This window comes from Centroberyx gerrardi, chromosome 16 (assembly GCF_048128805.1).
Source record: "Centroberyx gerrardi isolate f3 chromosome 16, fCenGer3.hap1.cur.20231027, whole genome shotgun sequence".
Taxonomy (NCBI): Eukaryota; Metazoa; Chordata; class Actinopteri; order Beryciformes; family Berycidae; genus Centroberyx; species Centroberyx gerrardi.
This window is the reverse complement of record NC_136012.1, coordinates 9,886,376-9,903,944: the sequence shown is the minus strand read 5'-3', so window position 1 is coordinate 9,903,944 and position 17,569 is coordinate 9,886,376. Positions and strand designations below refer to the sequence as shown.

The following is a 17,569-nucleotide window of genomic DNA, read 5'->3' as shown; positions in this document are numbered from 1 at the left end:
CTAGGCACATGCAGAGACAGACTAACAAGAAATCAGCTCAGCAGATGCATCCATTGACAAGGTATAAACACACAGAATCAAACACACAAGCATTTGCTGGGTAAACACACACACACACACACACACAACACAAACACACTCACCAGGGCGTCGAAGACGAGGATGTCGTAGTCGTCAGTCTGAGAGTGCTCCATCATGATGTTGAACAGGGCGTCCAGAGTGTCCTGCAGAAACTACACACACACATACCACCAAAGGAGAGGGCCGGTGAGAATGCACATATACCCGTCTGCACACACACACACACACACACACCTGTATGCACACACACTGACCTTGACCACCTCCTCTCCGTCGATGATTTTGAGTTTCTCCAGGTTTTCTTTGAGCAGTTCAGGTCGAGTCCTCCACTTGAGCAGCCCCAGCAGGCCCACTGGAGAGGACACACACACACACACACACACAAACTGTCTGTCTGCCCATAGATTGGGAGTGAATGCTGACCAAGGTGTTGGAAATGTGTTCTTAGTTGCCTGACCTATTTTCTGTATTGTAACTTGTCAGAGTTTGTCCTTGAACACGTGGGAATGTGTGTCTCTTTCTCAGTGTTGCATTGTGTGCATGCAGGTTGTTGAACTGAACTGAATTGAATTGAATCTGGGCACACTGGACAAATTCCGATATATAATGTAAAAACATTTGACAAGAAGTCCATATTTGTTACATTTTTATCAAAATGTAACATTACATTTTCTGTTTGTCAGTTTCATCTCAACAACAAAAGTAATAACTGCGATGATTCATTAGACCAATAGTCCCTGTTCCCCTGGTTAGTGAGACTTGAACATTTAAACCCACTGTTTCTGCCATTAATTCTGCTACAGTTTGACATGGGACAGATTGCCGTGTCTCTGTAGTGCTGCCTGCTTGAAGCTCACTGCTTTCCCTGTCCAATAATTTCTTCCTCACCAAGCCAAGCCGCACATCTGGTGGGTGGCCCCAAACAACAGCGCGTGCGTGTGCATGTGTGTGTGCGCATGTGTGTGTGTGCGCGGTACAGGTGATTAATACTGCAGGATAATGTTCATTATAGTGATGGACTGGCTTCCTCAGTAACAGCTGTTACACTGCACCTGTGTCAGACGCGCCTTACTGTCTGGAGCGTACGTGTGTGTTTGTGTGTGTGTATGTGCTTGTGTGTGTGTGTGTGTGTATCTGCTTACGCGGCTGCCTGCCAGAGTGTGTAGGACAAAATGACGACACTCCCCACTAATAAAACCGATGTATTCTCAATTCTCCCCGTCCTTTCTTTACTTCCCCGCGACCATAACACAAACACACATGTGGTGATGCTTTTGGGGACATTCTACTAATTTACATTCCGTTGACTCACCATCGCATGGCTAAACTCATCCCTCCCCCTAACCTAGCCTAGCCCTTCAGCTAATTCTAATCCTAGCTCTACCCATAGCCCCAAACCTGAAAATAACAGTTTCCCTAATGAGGTCAGGAAAATGTTCCCCGCATTTCACCAACCATTTATTTTGGTTTTCTATTCTTATGGAGAAATTTGAATTCCTCAGCCATTTAGCCAGAGACATGACAACAGTGTGCACACTGGACCAGTAGAGTTTGCAGACCGGAAAAGGGACTTTCTCAGCACTATTTGTCCTCTGGCAATTTCACAGCCAACCAATAATTCACTGTCTTGGCATGACCTTATTACTTTGTTGAAAGAAGATGTTAATTAATGTTTTTTTGACTTGTCAGGTTTAATTTCTAACACTCTCTTCCTCATAATTTCAGCCCTAACCTTTCTTCAACCTGTGTGTATATGTGTGTGTATATGTGTGAGTCTGCGCGTGTGTGTGTGTATGGATTGTCCCGCCCTGCCAATTCAGTCCCCAGAGTGGCTAGGTGTCAACACAATGTCAGAAAGGGGTTATCTGTAACACCTGCCACACACACACACACACACACACACACACACACACACTCTCTCTCGTACCATTCTGGGTGAGCTTGGTGGAGCAGACCAGGGTGGAGATGATGAAGCTGTCCCTGGAGCTGACCGACAGGCCTCCCCCGCTCCCGGACACGTTGCTGGAGCTGCGGCTCAGCGCCGCCCCCTTGTGGAGGTCGCCGTGGTGACGGGTGGAGGGCAGCGATAAGTAGCAGTTCACATCCTCCATACGCTTGCTGTCACCCTGAGGGGCGAGGGAGAGGGCAAGGTGAGCGAATCGTTTTCTGATTTTTTAAACTGAATAAGTTTGAGATACTGATAATGCCACATAGTCAGGTTTCCTTGACGACAGGGCGGGTGCTCAGCAGCTCTGGCACTAGCGTTGGGACAGGAATTCGGTTTCTTGTGTTTAGTCAAACTGTTTTGAAATATGGAAGTAGGAGACAGAAGGAAAATAGGGTTCAATGGGTTGATATCGATACAGATATTCTTGTTCTGAAGCTGTCGATAGCTGATAATTTGTTTTGTTTAAATCTGACCAAAACTACAAGTATTTAGTGTATCCCCCAGAATTTTACTGTTGTCACGGTGTCTCTGACACAATATTTAGACCATGAGACACTAAAGCTCTCCACTGAAACACAAACTAATGAGATTCTTTTAGGTTTAGTAGCTCTTTAAGGCAGGGTGACCCCCACTTGTAACTTTGCGGGGACGGGGAAGGGGGGGAGAAAATAAGACCACAAATAAAAACAAGAACAACTATTTGTATACCACATGTCTTTGCAAAGTTACAAAGAGCTGAAAAGATTCAGAGTCAACATATAGGATAAAAGGAAAGAGAGACAATTCTGGCGTCTTGTTTTTATTTTATTTTTTTCGTTTTTTTTACCAGTTTGGATTATACAACCATACTTTCACTCTTGACAACTGTATATTCTTCCCTACATGCGTATCACATCTTCACGTCTTAGCTTCAATCAGGCTTGAAACTTCGACCTCATCCTCCTCAACGCCAAACCAATAAGCAATAACGAGTTGAGTGGGTGGAAAAACAGGGAGTAAGAGGGAGGCCATGAGGAGCACAGAGATCGAGAGGGATGGAGGGATAACGAGAGATAATCGAGAAAGAGGGCACAGGGGGACCATCCGTTTGGTCTGTGAGTGAATCACGAGTAATTAATCTTCATTGCGTTTGGCATTTAATCAATAGGGGGATTCAATCTTAGCTCTGGCTCATTTGGCAGGAAATCTATTTTGCTTCACTCAACCTGTCTGGGTGGCAATAATCTCCCATCCAGACCCAGTACACATTTGGGTCTGCTCTCACTTAGGTTACAGTTGGATAGACACCTTCAAATTATTTCCCTGGTATTCAAACTTTTTCCAACTACTGTAATAGTTTATGTACCTTAAATTGACTCTGTTTTGGGCATCTAAATCAGTATTCTACAGTGTTTTATAAGCCTACCACACACTGCAATGACTTGATAAGGGTTTGGCAAGGTAACACGGATGAAAACATTTGATATCTATTTCTCCAGAATAACTTGAGGACCGGCTTTAGGCTTTGGTACAGTTATGATCTTTCCCTCTTCTCCATTCATTCATGTCTGCCCTTGAACGGTGAATCAAAAGAAAACTTGTTAACAGCCTGTGTTATTATGGAGATAAATCCAAAGAGTGCCTTACTTTTGTAAAAGATATAAAATATAAAATAGAATTTCACAGTGCCTGTAGTGAGTTTCATCTTTTGACAAAACAATTATGCTGTGGAAAATGTCCCTTTAGCCCCTTGTATTGTGTGACCTCCTTAAACACAATTTCATAAAAAGAAAAACAAGTAGAGACCAAGGCAACTCCTCATTAAAGTATCAAAAGGCAGCAGAACACACCAGTACTGCTCCTGTATCTGCTTTCTACTTTTCTCTACAATTAATTTGATATCTAATAAGATATTCTAAATAGAGTTTGGTTGTTCAATGCAAAACTCTTTGACCCTACAAAAACTATCATCTGTGACCGTTTCAGAATAAAAGGCCTACTCCACCATTCACTGCACTTGTCCTTGAGCATCTGTATGTCAATGAAAGCCCTGCTTGATGATCTGCTATCCAGCGGTACGGTGGTTTTAATCTGCCACTAGGGAGCACTGACGATGAAATTGTGGTGACAGTGAATAAGCTTTACTCCCACTGTTAAATGAATCAGGTCTTCAGCGAAACCAAATTCCACTCAGTTACCCCGCGTTTGATTAGTTTTGAGCGGATTCTTTGGAGAACACGGAGCTCATTCGTGATTTCATCTGTGTTGTTTCTGAGAGACTTACGCTCCCGGTTCTGACCTTGAAGACCACGAGGTCGTGCGGCCCGTCCTGGAGAACTGTCCCATCCTCCTTCATCAGACGCACGAAGGCCATGGCGAAGTTCTTCTCGCTCTTATCCTTGGCTGGAGATGAAGGGGACGGACGGGGACACAGAGGGGAGGGGGGGGAGGGGTGGGGGAGAGACACAAAGCAGGAAAACAGGGAGGGAGGAGGGAGGGATGAATGAGAAAATTGGGACACGGGAGGGAGAGATAAGCGAACGGAGACGGGAGTAAAAGGAGGAAGAGACGTCGTGTTGCTGATTTACATAACCAAATGTGCGTAATGATGCCTTGGGTCATTTTCCAAATTGCTTCCAATCATCCGGCCCCTTTCGGAGTCGTGTTATTGTCGGGGGATCAGAAGAGAGGAGGTGAGAGTTTTGATGGATGGAGTGAACAGGCTGACAGAGGAAGAAGAGCGTTTGGTACTCACACTCCTGGGAAGAGCGGTGTCTGAACATGAAGCGTAAATGGATCCTCTGCATTTCTTCCAGAGGGATTGCCACCTGGAGGACATCTCATGTTATTACAGCACATAAAATCCCATCTATTTTATTATTATATTAAAGGGATAGCTCGGCATCGTGAGGTTTAGTTTCTTACCTTTTTCCTTCACCAGACTTTCAATTTGCCTAAATAGATCTGTCGAACCTCAGCAGAAACTAGCTTGCAGTGCCTCAAGATTTAAATGAGGAACGTAAACATAACAACATAATAACCAGACATCTTCTGGGAAACTGAAGGCTGTTAGCGTCCTTAAAAATAAGGAACTAAAATTCTACCAGCAACTATTTCTGAGACGTTTGTGCTGTCACAGGCTCTTAAGCACACTCTCTCACACACACACACACACACACACTCACACACCTTAAACGTCTCCATCCAGCGGGGCTGTTTGATTTGGTAGTAGATGACAGATCTGTACTCATTGGCCGCCTTATCCCCTGCTCCCAGGCAGATGGAGTTCTAGGAAGGAGGAAGAGAGAGAAAAAGAGGAACAGTAAGTGTCATATTGGGCTAGAAGACTTTCTGTGTGTGTGTATGTGTGCGTGTATGCATGTCTGAGACGGATTTTCGTTTTTGGTGTAAAGCCAGCGTGTGTGTGCGCCGGACTATGAGAGGGTGAGTAAGCGCTTGATCGGTGCCGTGCTTGCTCACTGGCCCGTGCCGCCTTAATCTTTTAAACACCGCACGCACACACACACACACACACTTTCCACCTGCACACGCCTCCCTGACAGCCCCACACACACACACACACACACACACACACACACCGATCCCCCTTCACACACACACATGATGCCCCCCTCCCTCCTCCTCTGCCTCAACTCTTCACACGCTCTCCTGTTCACCTGTATGGCCTTGCCCTCCTCGTCGCACACCCACATGATGATCTCCACGTTCTTCTGCGTGGTCTTGTTGTACTTGTCGAAGTCGCCGCTCTGCAGGGTGAGGTAGATGTCGTTCCGGACGTCTCCCGGCATGATGATCTCCGGGAAGCCCAGCTTGCGGGCCACTACTGTGCTGCGGTCCACCAGGTGTGGGTATTCCTTTCGGATCTGGACGATGTCCCCTACCAGCGTCTTCATGGTCACCCACAGACCTGGAGGGAGGGGGGGTGGCAGAGGGTGTGTGTTAGGGTTCGACAAGTATTCAGTGTTTCCCTCAAGAATTTTATCCTTGTCAGGGTGGAAAAGCATCTAAACCATCATGGGACACTAAAACTCTCCACTGAAACCCAGACTAATGAAATTCTTTCAGGGTTAATAGCTCTTTAAGGCAGGGCGACCCACTGCACCTATTCAAGGAGGAGAAACTCTGGGATACATTACTGCCTCACTTCACAAAAAACATTATTGAACAAGTAAATAAATAAATAAAATGTGCAAAGAAATACAATTGCATTGCAGGTTGTTCTTAATGTAGATGGGGTCAAAGAGGAACCTCCATCATATCAGAAGCAGACCACATGACTGGCGATATCCAATATTTAATAAAAGGCCAGTATCGACCCCAAGTGTGTATATTACTGCTATGATAATAGCAAAAGGACTCTGGTCAACATGAAGGGTCTAACTCAGTTCAGCGTTTATAGGACATTCCCACCTATGTGAACTGCTTCCTAAATGGGATGGAGTATACTGCATACTTTAATATTCCTGGGTCGTGTTTGTGAAAGAGGTATAACAGAGGGGAGGGGAGGAGACAAAGAAAGGAAGGGCACAGGGTAATATTATAATAGACACAGATTTATTCTTCAAGAATCTGGGCTATAACCCTCCAGCAGAGTTTTCATGGTCACCTACACATGATAGGAGAAAATATAAGACGAGAAAGGGAGGGATGGACAGAAAAAGAGGGAAAAAAGGTGAGCTATTTTAGGGAAATAGGTGGGGAAATCTATGTCACAAACCAAGACTTGCATGGCCACCCACATACCTGTGGGGAATGGTGTATGTGTGTGTGTGTGTGTGTGTGTGTGTGTGTCTGTATGTGTGTGATTGGGTGGCAGGGGCAACTGAAAGAGAGAGGAAGAGATTAAGGGTGAGTAATGTTAAGAAGGGACCTCCGGGTGGCCTAAGGTGCTCCCTTCCATATCTACTCCTCCGGGTGCTCCTTTCATATCTATGTCCGGGGCCTTCAGGGGGCGAGAGGAGAGATAAAAGCTGCGCGATGTGCCGGTGCGGTCCAACATGTGGGGTTTGCTCTCTATGTGGAACAAGGCAGCGTCACCCATAGGGGCTGTCAGAGTTAGCCATAAACATGAGGTAGTGTGCGGGGAAAAGGGACGCTGGCGAGGGAGAAATAAAGGGTAAGTAATATGAAAACACTCCGCTCAAGGGCACGCGTAATCCATCAGGATAATGTTCTTCGTCCTCACCCGCAGTGCAGAGAGGAGAGGGGAGGGAGGGGAGGGGGTATGGCCATTTCATCTGACCACAAAACAGTGCAGTGTGTACAATCCAGTAGGTGCCCTCAGTGTCATGCCTCGCCCGCTGGGATACAGAGAGCGTCGGCTGCGTGTGTGGAAAAGTACCTTGGCCTCCGCTGTCTCCGCGAGATGACGTCACTTTGTTCAGCAAGGAGTGGAGGAAGTCGTTCTCAGCCACTACCCTGTAGCCAAACACACACACACACACACACACACACACACATGCGTATGCGTGCCAAACACGCACACACACCGAAATGCGTTCAATCTTAAAATCATGCAGATGCTCAAATTTTCAGGCACACAAATTTGCAATAACGCTGTTTTAATTACAGGGATAATCTGTCACGGGGATTTAAGTTTGGAACTAGAGAGATGCAGTAAGAGAATGAGAGGAGGGAGAGAGGGAGGAGGAGGAGGAGTGATAGAAGAGGAAAATAGGACATACGGATAGAAGGGAATGAAATGCTGCTTCTCCTCGTCGCACTCAGTCTTGCCTTTGATGATATCGCTGATGTCCATCACTGCCGAGAAGAGCAAAACAAATGTGTCTGTGATGACAATATCAAAGAAAATGCTACCATTTCTGATGTAAAATCACATCAATCAAAGACAGCCGCTGAGATCGTTCTGTATATATATCTGAGGCTCTCTATCACACATCAGTCTAGATCTTTTGCAAAACAGCAGTTGATAGCTGATTTATGATGAGGTAATATATGATGATATATGAGCAACTTTTTTCAGCCAATGGGGCAGCAGTAGCCTTGAGGCCCTGAGACCCAATGGCAGGTGATATCCCAGTTTTGTAGGTATAAAAGTGGACTATATATCATTTAATAGCATTTGGGGGTATAGGTTTTGTTGATATGAGAGCTAAACCCTGGTCATGGCATTTGACTTTTAAAACACACAAAAAGTAGTTCCTGCTGTTGTAGGCAGTTGTACTTGGAAAAAGAGCAAGTGTGCTTAGTCCAATTTCCCTGGATAAAGGTTAAAATAATACAAAATAAATAAAAAATGTGACCTATTACTTTCAGCAGCTGACAAATCAGACAATATAACAGTAACCTTTACAGAACAAAAGTAAAAATGATTGAATAAGCTGCTAATGGACATAATTACTGGCAAACTTGCCAAGCTACATTGCCTTACTCTATTGCCAATGTACCATAGCCTTTTGGGAAGGGCTAAGAAAAATGATATAGGTAAAGGGTGAGGATGAAAAACAATTATTTTGATCATCAATCTGGTTTAACTCAACCAAGTACAATAGATCCTTTGCACAGCCATTTAATTGGCAAACAACAGCATTTTATTTGAGCAGAAAGCAACCGTTTCATGGCTCCTCCACTAATACCTGCCACCCCAAACGGCCGCCTCAGGCCCTGAGTGCACTTCTTGGTGTGTGTCTCCTTCAGATCCATCCTGCCCACCCTCACTATCTGACAGATCAGATAAATCTTCTCCCTGTTCAGGTCTTTGTTCCCCAAGTCCTGGTAGACAGAGAGAGAGAGAGAGAGAGGGAGAGGGAGGGGTGCAGAGGTAAAGGGAAGGAGAAGAAGAGGGAAAGGGAGATGAAGGAGAGAGAGGGAAGGAGAGAGAGGAGAGAGAGGGAAGGAGTGAGGGAGGAAGGGAAGGAGAGAAAGAGGGAAGGTTAGAAGAAAACGGAGGCAGACACAGAATGAGAAAACAACTGATTAAGACAAAGAGGCTGGGGAAAATGTCATGGGAGTGCACCGGCCATTTCAATGCAATCTCCTTGAAGACGGTATGACTCCACGCATTCATTTTCAGTGCTTATCATGCTAAGAAACAGTGTGACAGTGCCCTCTGGTGGCGACTTACCGTAAAGACAACCTTCAGGTTGTTGAGCATGTCGATCTCCTTGGGGAAACCTTTGCTGCCCCAGCGCACCAAGTAGTTCTCACTGCACAGAGGATGTGAAAGAGTTAACAGACATCCTCATACTGTTCTGTAAAGCTGCACTAGGCAAGACTTTCATATAAAAATGCACCCTGTCTTTTCAACCTAAATCTCTTTTGTCAGGTATGGACACTTGGAATCAAAACCCAAGAGTGAAACACAAACTGTCTCCTAATCAGCGAGTCAGCGTTCCCTCCAGATAAAGCTGAATGCACCAACATTAAATCTTTTGCCTCTCTTATAATAGTTATAAAGCATCACAGACTGGCCAGGTTGAGAGACGTGAGCATGCTGTGTGCAGTTTCCCGCTGTCAATTACATGATTTCTAGGAAACTGAAGTTCAAATGTTTCAAACAGTTACTTCTCGCTGCCATTTGGAGCCATTTGGAGAAGGTGCGAAGTCTCCTAGTGCAGCTTTAAACTTTTATAATAATCCACATAAAAAATTCTAGCCACAGGTGGCATAATCCATTGGCTGTGTCTCGATCCTTCTATTCCTGACAGCCTTTTCAACGACATACAACCATGTACCAGAGGCTGACAGACAGATAGATGGGTAGACAGATAGGTAGATAGACAGATAGGTAGATAGACAGATAGACAGATAGACGGACACATATCAGTCTCTGAGGGTACAGTGGGGTGAATCAAAGCCTGGCAAAGCTGACACCATCCTAAAATAACCCTGTCAAAACACCCCACTGTCTGCCAGTTTGTCACATAAACAGGCCGACAGAGAGAGGCACAGATAGATAAAGTGAGGGGGGGGGAGCGACAGAAAGAAGCAAAGAACAAAAGAAAGAACCACACAATCAACCAAGCAAAAAAGCCAACAAAACAAGACTGTGAGAGGCAAAGAAGGAGAATGAGACAGACACAAGATGGACGGGAAGAAAGTAAAAGGCTATCAACTAGTGGTGGATATAGATTGAGAAAAAGATGATTGATCCGAGTCTATCTTAATGCTCCCAGCTGCAGTGGCTGAGACTCAGATATACACAGTATGACAGTGAGTGACAGGCCTTGGCATCACTACTGTCAGGCACCACATAGCGCTGTCAGTCAGCATCTGTTGCCCTATAATTTGTGTTTCTGCATTGTTATTTTTCAACAAAACAGTGTTCTAATTTAATGGGGTGCCGTGATGGAGGAGAGAGGACAAATGAGCAAACAAGAGGGAGAGAGGAAGGGCTTTCAGAGATGGAGGGATGGAGGAGAGAGGACATGATATTTGGACAGCAACACATTTTCTTCAGGCTGGTGGTTTTGTACTTGGATGGTAGAACCATACAATGACTATGGCATTACAAGTATGCATGGTTAACTTAAATTCAAGGGTATTTCCATCCATTTCAGAAGGACAGGAAAAAAATGACAGTCTTTTTGCGCATGGTCCCCACCTAAAATAAGGGTTACCCACATTTTCATTTACAGTACTATCAAACCAATGTAAGCTATATGAAGATATGGTCTTAAGAAAAATTGTTAAATAGTTTTTCTGAAAACAAAATTGATTTTTTGTTTATATTGGTGTTTTTTTTTTGTCTTACGATGATCACCAATTAGAGTTCACAGTTTACCCACCTTTTTTATTTACCACCACATCACTGGACACTACACACCAAAAGTGATTTCTTTTAACTGTTCTTCCCACATGTATGAAAAAAGCAACATACATTTTACATTTTAGTCATTTAAGCTAACACCCTAATCTAGAGTGATTTAAAACATCCAAATGTACCACAGTCCAAATACTGTTGGGGCTCACTGTATGAGGCCAGGGGTCGGATTAAAAGAAAAGATAAGAGAGGAAGACTTGAAGGGGCGACACCTGATGATGGTCTGTTTGATGGGGTCGTAGAGGGACATGAAGAGCTCCGAGTCCTCTCCGATGCGGCAGACGAAGTTCCTGACGAAGACGTAGAGGCTGTGGGTGGGAGAGGACTGGATCCGCGCTGAGATCCCCGAGTGGTCTGTCTGGACGTTGGACTGCAGAAGGACAATAACTTTACTACAATCCAGGTGGGAAACAAACGGCAGCCACAGGCACTTTGGCAGGAAACTAGCCATCATGTCAAGGTCCTATTCTCTTCAAAAAAAACATCTAGTTGGCTGGTAAAATAGTGGGATAACATTGGGATCTACCAGCTACTGTGTCCAGTGGACAAAAAGGTTCGTTTCTCACCCGGATGGTGGGTTTGTAAGGGAGGAGAAAATCACTGAATAAGAAAATCATAGAGAATAATTTTCCCTTCATTTATGGATGAATGATGAATTGTACATGAGACAGGGGAGAGTATCAGTTAAATAATTTATATGGAAGAGGATTCTTGTCAGATTTGGTTATAAGTAATAATCCATGACATTTTCATATAAATAAATATTCATTTTGCGACCCCCATATCCCCAATTGATATAACACAATAGTTATTCCACCCATACCCAGTTCATGAAAGCTTTCACATTTGCTATTCTAAACACCTAGAAGTAGGGGGCGGCTTCCAGGGAAAAGTCCTGAAAACAGCAGTGTACTTGAAATAAATAGAAGAAGAACTGGGTAGTTAGCATGAACGGCAATGGACACCATGGCTAAACAGACAGAGAAAAGAGCTCCACCTACAGAAACTCAAACTTCAGCAACTGATTGGTGATCTCTGGGAAGTGTAGCACAGAAACACCACAGCAATGAGTGCTTAGCACCCAAGACGTTGCCAAAATAATATATATTTAAGAACTTGAGAATTACTACTTAAATGCATCTCATTACCATTAATATCCACCATCAAATCCACCTAGGAGTTCCTCTCTCTCCCCCCAAACCTTCGGCATTGCCTTATCTATATGTCTGCCCCCCCCCTACCTGCTCCTCTTTGATGCGTTCATTGATCTTGGCAGTGGCCTCCTCGTGAGCCCGGAACAGGCTGATGACACTGGCCCGCTCGGGCTCCAGGATGTTCCCATCCCGGTCCCGAACCACCTGGTCCAGCTCCAGGATCCTGGGGTGGGGAGGAGAGGAGAGGGGACAAGGGAGGGGATGGGTTGAGGAGAGGTTTGACGAAGAAAAGAGGGGGGAAGAAAAGGCGACAGGTGGAAGCGGATGTGCAGGAGGGAGGAAGAAGAGGAGAAGGGGAGGGAAGGTGAGGAGGGGAGGAAGACGACATCAAGGAGTAGAGGGTAAAGGAGGGGAAGGGGCAGGAGAGTGGGTGAGGATAGAGAGGGGGAGGGGCAGAAAACAAGGAGAAGGAGGGGATGGAGAAAAAGAATAAGGGGAGGAGATCAAATTGAGAAACTAATGGTTAGATAGATGTCAACAGGTAGTTGACAAGGCAGCAAAATAGCTTGTGTGACAGGGAGAAAACTGGTAGGGAAATCAGCCAGACTTTGAATAATGCTTATATTTGAAGTGTGAACATGTGGCTGGTTGTTTTGGAGCGGACATACTTGTTGCCGTAGTCGATCTTAGAGGTGACTTTCTGTTTGAGCTCCTTAAACTCATCGCTGGGCAAGGTGCCAGACAGCAGCTGGGAACGCCACTCTATCAGGTCCCACATCAGCCTCTGTACCTGCTTCACACGCGCCGCTTTATTGACCTGGAGGAGTAGACTCACAGTGTTACACACACAGACTCACACGCATGCACACACACACAGACACAAAGAGTTTTGTTGTTGTTGTTGTTTTTTTTACCACAAAGAGCTGCTTCCATATGCTGCCCCACTCCCTCAGTGTGGTGGTCACCTCCTTCACCAGGGGCATCTCTGCAGATAAGACAACCTCCTCATCTCTGTAGTTACACACACACACACACGGGCACAGACACACACACATTACAGTGACACCAAGGGAAAAAGCTGTTCGTTTTGGAGAGAGGTGAAGTCTCTTTTTCTCCACTCACCCTCGTTTTTCAATGATGACCTCCTTCAGCTGGACAAAACTGGCAGGGAACGCTCCCTAGAGAGGAATCAGGAGGAAAAAAAAGAGATCAATGGCAGCTCACTCTCCTCTCCATGAAAGCAGGTTATGTGAGTCCATCCCTACCTGTTGGGCCTTGTTCCTGGCCAGGTAGCCTTTGTACCATCCTGAGAGACAAAATACACAATTTACTAACAGAAAAACACACTGAACAAAGAGCACAAATTCTTCCCCAGAACTCATATAAACGTTTCACAATATAACCCAAGCCATACAATTTAGGCACTGGTATGGTATGGTATGGTATGGTATGGTATGGTATGGTATGGTGTAGTATAGTATAGTATAGTATAGTATAGTATGGTATAGTATAGTATAGTATAGTATAGTACAGTACAGTACAGTTGTCATTTTGAGAAAATGGATGTTAAAGTTTTCAGTTTTGTGCTTGGTGTACTTGATGTAGCTGGTATAAAAATGAATAAATTAACTATTTATAGTTGTTTTTGATGATTGTTTACTATATTTTAGGAAGCAGTTATAGAAGCAAATCTTTAAAAATATCTAAAAATTGACCAATCCAGACAAACTTGCCATTTTCACCAGAGGTACCTCAGCTTAAAGGTTATTCCACTTTTTAAAACGGGAGATAAACACAGCTTTACTAACTACAGACCAGTGTCTTTGCTTTCACAATTTTCCAAAGTGCTTGAAAAACTGTTTGTACAAAAATTAGATACTTTTATTGAAAAGAATAAATTGTTGAGTGAGAGTCAGTATGGCTTTCGGACAAATCGATCTACAGCTTTAGCATTAATGATAATAATGGAAGAAATTACAACAGCAATAGAAAGTAAGAAGTACACAATAGGGGTATTTATTGATTTAAAAAAAGCATTTGATACAATAGATCATACCATCTTAATTTCTAAATTACATACATATGGTGTGAGAGGAGTCCTAAACTGGTTAAGCAGCTATTTATTTAACAGACAACAATATGTACAGTTTGCTGGTAATACATCTGAGTGTATGAAGATTGAATATGGAGTCCCACAAGGCTCGGTCTTGGGGCCTAAACTTTTTATTTTGTATATCAATGACATATGTGAAGTGTCAAAGATATTGCAGTTTGTTTTGTTTGCAGATGACACACATTTTTTTAGTTCAGGAGATGAATTAAAAGCTTTAGCAGAAAGCATTGTAAATTAAATGGTCAAACTTAAAAGATGGTTTGATGAAAATAAGTTATCACTAAATTTGAACAAAACTAAGTTTATGGTTTTTGCTAATCAAAAAAAGGATGAAAAAGTTTTACTGTCTATAGATGGAGTTTATGTTGAAAGAGTATTTGAATTTAGATTTTTGGGTGTAATAATGGATGACAAACTGACATGGAAATCTCATATAGCATATGTAAAAACAAAGGTGTCTAAGAATATTTCTGTTTTGAACAAAGCAAGTGTTAGATTACAAGGCAATGCGAATTCTGTACTGTTCACTTATTTTGCCATATTTTAATTACTGTGTGGAAGTGGATTCAAGAGAACACACCAACAGACTGTTTATTAAGTCAGGACTAATGAAACTTAAAGATTTAGTTGAGTTACAGACATTATTAGTTATGTACAGGGCAAAAAGCAGAGTATTACCAGAACATTTACAAAAGTTGTTTGTTTTTAGTTCAGAGGACGAGGACCATAGAAGGAAATTTAATTTTAAGCATCAGTATGCAGAGACCACTTTAAAGCAGATGTGTATTTCAGTTGTTGGCGTCAAACTGTGGAATTCTCTACAGAATGATTTAAAGGGTTGTATAAATATCTTTCAGTTCAAGAAAATGTATAAAGAAAGAATAATTAGACTATATGAAGTTGTCAGGTAATGGGTTTCCTTAGTTGATGGTGAATTATAGTGTATGGCTTTTGATTCTTTTTTATTTCTCATGTTACTGTAAGTATTGGTTGTTAAGTAACTGTAATTGACAGACCATCTATTTCTATTGTTTATTTATGTTTTGAGTAAGGGGCAGGCAAAATAAGACTTTCTTCTCCCTGCTCCTTTTCGGTCATGGAATATGTAAATTGAGTTGTGTTTTGATTGTGAATTGCTTTTTTTTTTTTTTTTTTTTCTGGAGCTGTGCATTACCATGAGCGGAACAAATAAATAAATAAATAAATAAATAAATGGAGGTTCTGAATAAATGTTCAATCAAACAAATGAAAAACACATCAACAAGAGTTGCAAAATGGCATCACATAACATCAGTGACATGTTATATCTAATAATATGGTATAAGTCTTATGTTTAGTGATAATATGTTTTAGATGGGAAGTATTCCTCACCATCGCAGACCTCCTGGATGTGGACCATGTCTCCAACCTCCAGGGAAAGCTGCTTCTCTCCTTGGCCGGCAAAATTCCACTTCACTGGAAGACAGACAGAGAAATAACCAGAGTCTGAAGTCAGATGGTGATAAAGCAAACAAACGCTAGAGAAAAATGTGCTCAGACCACTTCAACATCGTTTTCCCGTATCTAGTGCCGGTGCCATGAACAAACTTACAAAAGAAAGCTGACTCATAGCTGTCTCCTTTTGGCTCCATTTCTAAACTCATCACAAGCAATACTTGACATATCAACAGTTGAATTTTTGGATCTACATATTGCATGTTACAGCTAATATCATATGTGTTTTATTCTTTTATGTAGTATCACACCAGAATGAGATGAACAGTAGACTTTCAGGTGCATAGAGTATTTAAAAGTACAAATCAGGGATAAATTCAGCTTCAAACAGAGGTATGAAATGAGACGTCCTGTTTCAAAATGGTCTGAAAGATTGGGCACTTAGAATTGGGCAGTTACACCTACAAAATGATTGCTTACATTAAAGTAAAAATCCTGTGATTAGCTATTTTAAGACCTGATTAAAAAAAAAAAATAGGGTCATCTCTTTACTAAACTATTATGTAATTGAATTTGTGACTTGCAGTTGCCATTTGCTTCTCAAAATGAATATTCACAATTTCAGAATGAATACATTCCTGCACAATCTTTGTCTCTGCAAGTCTTATCTTAACGTTACAAACAGTTTCTAGTTTCTTCAACAGGTCTCACTGCAGTGTTATACTGCACCCAGCTTCCTTCCTCCTCCACTTCCTGTGTTGTCGATCTAACAGACCAGGAAGATATGCAGCCTAGATACATAAACACCGCTTCACCAAGTATAATCACTCCTGTATTCTTGCTTGCTTTTGTATTTATTTATTCATTGTATGTATATATGTATTTTTTTATTGTAACCGACAATATCAACCTCAATTACTAGGGTATAAACTATAGCGCTATTGGGATGAGAAACATTAATACTATTGTCTAAAGTCATTTTCCACTACAAGAACTTGATAACGTATTTGAAGCAATTGTTTAATATGGATGTATTTTCTGCAGGCAGGCCAGTGAACCAGTCTGCTGTGAAAATCAATATGAGATGTGTGTCAGAAGTGATTTGAGTGTGTGTCTCTTTCGCATATCTAATGGAAACACATGCTGAGGCTCGGCCATATTCGTCCCTCGCGTACCAGACAACACACAGGTTGCACTTGCAGGCTTCTCGCAGTCTCCACTCGCCCTGCTCCTCGTGCAGAAATCGATCTCTCCACATCTAACGCTGTCATTTATTGAATATTTTGCGCGCTGCATGAAATGTGTCGTACGTGTTGATTGCCTGCTATCTGCCACTCACGTCTCCATTCGCTTGAGACACAGATTGCAAGCTCCCAATGATTTTATCCCGCACCCAATCCACTGTAAGTGTTGCGGGTTGTGTTGTATTGATGCTAAATGGTGAATATACTCCTTCAGTGGCATTAGCTCTGAGGTGAACATCTATCAGGCCGTTAGAACGCACCTGCCCACATCCTGTCAAACAGGAAATGATGGGCTCTCTTTCTCTATATTTGCAGCAAGGGTACTTTACTATCACACGCATATAAACACACACACACAAAGCATACATACAAACACATATGTGCACACACACACAGGTGCGGACAACTGACTTACCTACACCGTACCTCTCGGTACAGGTCCTTGTCCATGGAGCCATGATTGCATCTGTCTACAGACGCTCTAACTCCCTCTCTCGTCTTTCTGATTCTCTCCTCCTCCTTCTCTGTCTTCTTGGGTGTCTGCTCTACCTCTCACTTCTGCATTTTTTTTTCTCTAAATGAACGCAATAAGCCCGCCTCCCTCGCCTGTCTTCCTCTTCTGTCGCTCTTCTCTTCCTCCCCTCACGGGGCTATGGGGAAGTGGGTGAGTAGTGCAGGGTGGAGTCCTGTGCAGCACATGGGCCTGCGCAGTCTCCATTCTGTCCATTTGGACTCCGTGGAACACCTGCGCTCCATAACGTAATGTTAATTGAAACAACGATATGAGAATCTTATGGCTAAACGGTGAAGATA

The 17,569-nt window shown here is 43.1% G+C and overlaps 1 protein-coding gene across 2 annotated transcripts in view; it reads right to left on the bottom strand.

The window, feature by feature from the left end:
• Nucleotides 1-17,306, bottom strand: part of dock2 (dedicator of cytokinesis 2) — a 95,905-nt gene extending 78,599 nt beyond the window's left edge. Inside the window, exons 1-19 of one of the 2 annotated variants that reach the window (XM_078288966.1) lie at nucleotides 17,172-17,306; nucleotides 15,450-15,533; nucleotides 13,231-13,271; nucleotides 13,088-13,143; nucleotides 12,880-12,976; nucleotides 12,634-12,782; nucleotides 12,053-12,188; nucleotides 11,024-11,181; nucleotides 9,114-9,195; nucleotides 8,626-8,761; nucleotides 7,714-7,789; nucleotides 7,371-7,447; nucleotides 5,686-5,936; nucleotides 5,198-5,296; nucleotides 4,764-4,836; nucleotides 4,293-4,411; nucleotides 2,009-2,207; nucleotides 336-433; nucleotides 144-233 (exon numbers count right to left, since the gene is read on the bottom strand). In XM_078288966.1, the coding sequence (XP_078145092.1) occupies nucleotides 144-233; nucleotides 336-433; nucleotides 2,009-2,207; nucleotides 4,293-4,411; nucleotides 4,764-4,836; nucleotides 5,198-5,296; nucleotides 5,686-5,936; nucleotides 7,371-7,447; nucleotides 7,714-7,789; nucleotides 8,626-8,761; nucleotides 9,114-9,195; nucleotides 11,024-11,181; nucleotides 12,053-12,188; nucleotides 12,634-12,782; nucleotides 12,880-12,976; nucleotides 13,088-13,143; nucleotides 13,231-13,271; nucleotides 15,450-15,533; nucleotides 17,172-17,214 (2,064 nt within the window). In that variant the 5' untranslated portion in view covers nucleotides 17,215-17,306. The remainder of the gene's footprint in view (nucleotides 1-143; nucleotides 234-335; nucleotides 434-2,008; nucleotides 2,208-4,292; nucleotides 4,412-4,763; nucleotides 4,837-5,197; nucleotides 5,297-5,685; nucleotides 5,937-7,370; nucleotides 7,448-7,713; nucleotides 7,790-8,625; nucleotides 8,762-9,113; nucleotides 9,196-11,023; nucleotides 11,182-12,052; nucleotides 12,189-12,633; nucleotides 12,783-12,879; nucleotides 12,977-13,087; nucleotides 13,144-13,230; nucleotides 13,272-15,449; nucleotides 15,534-17,171) is intronic. The other variant, XM_078288967.1, reaches the window with a different exon arrangement.
• Nucleotides 17,307-17,569: the final 263 nt, after the last annotated feature.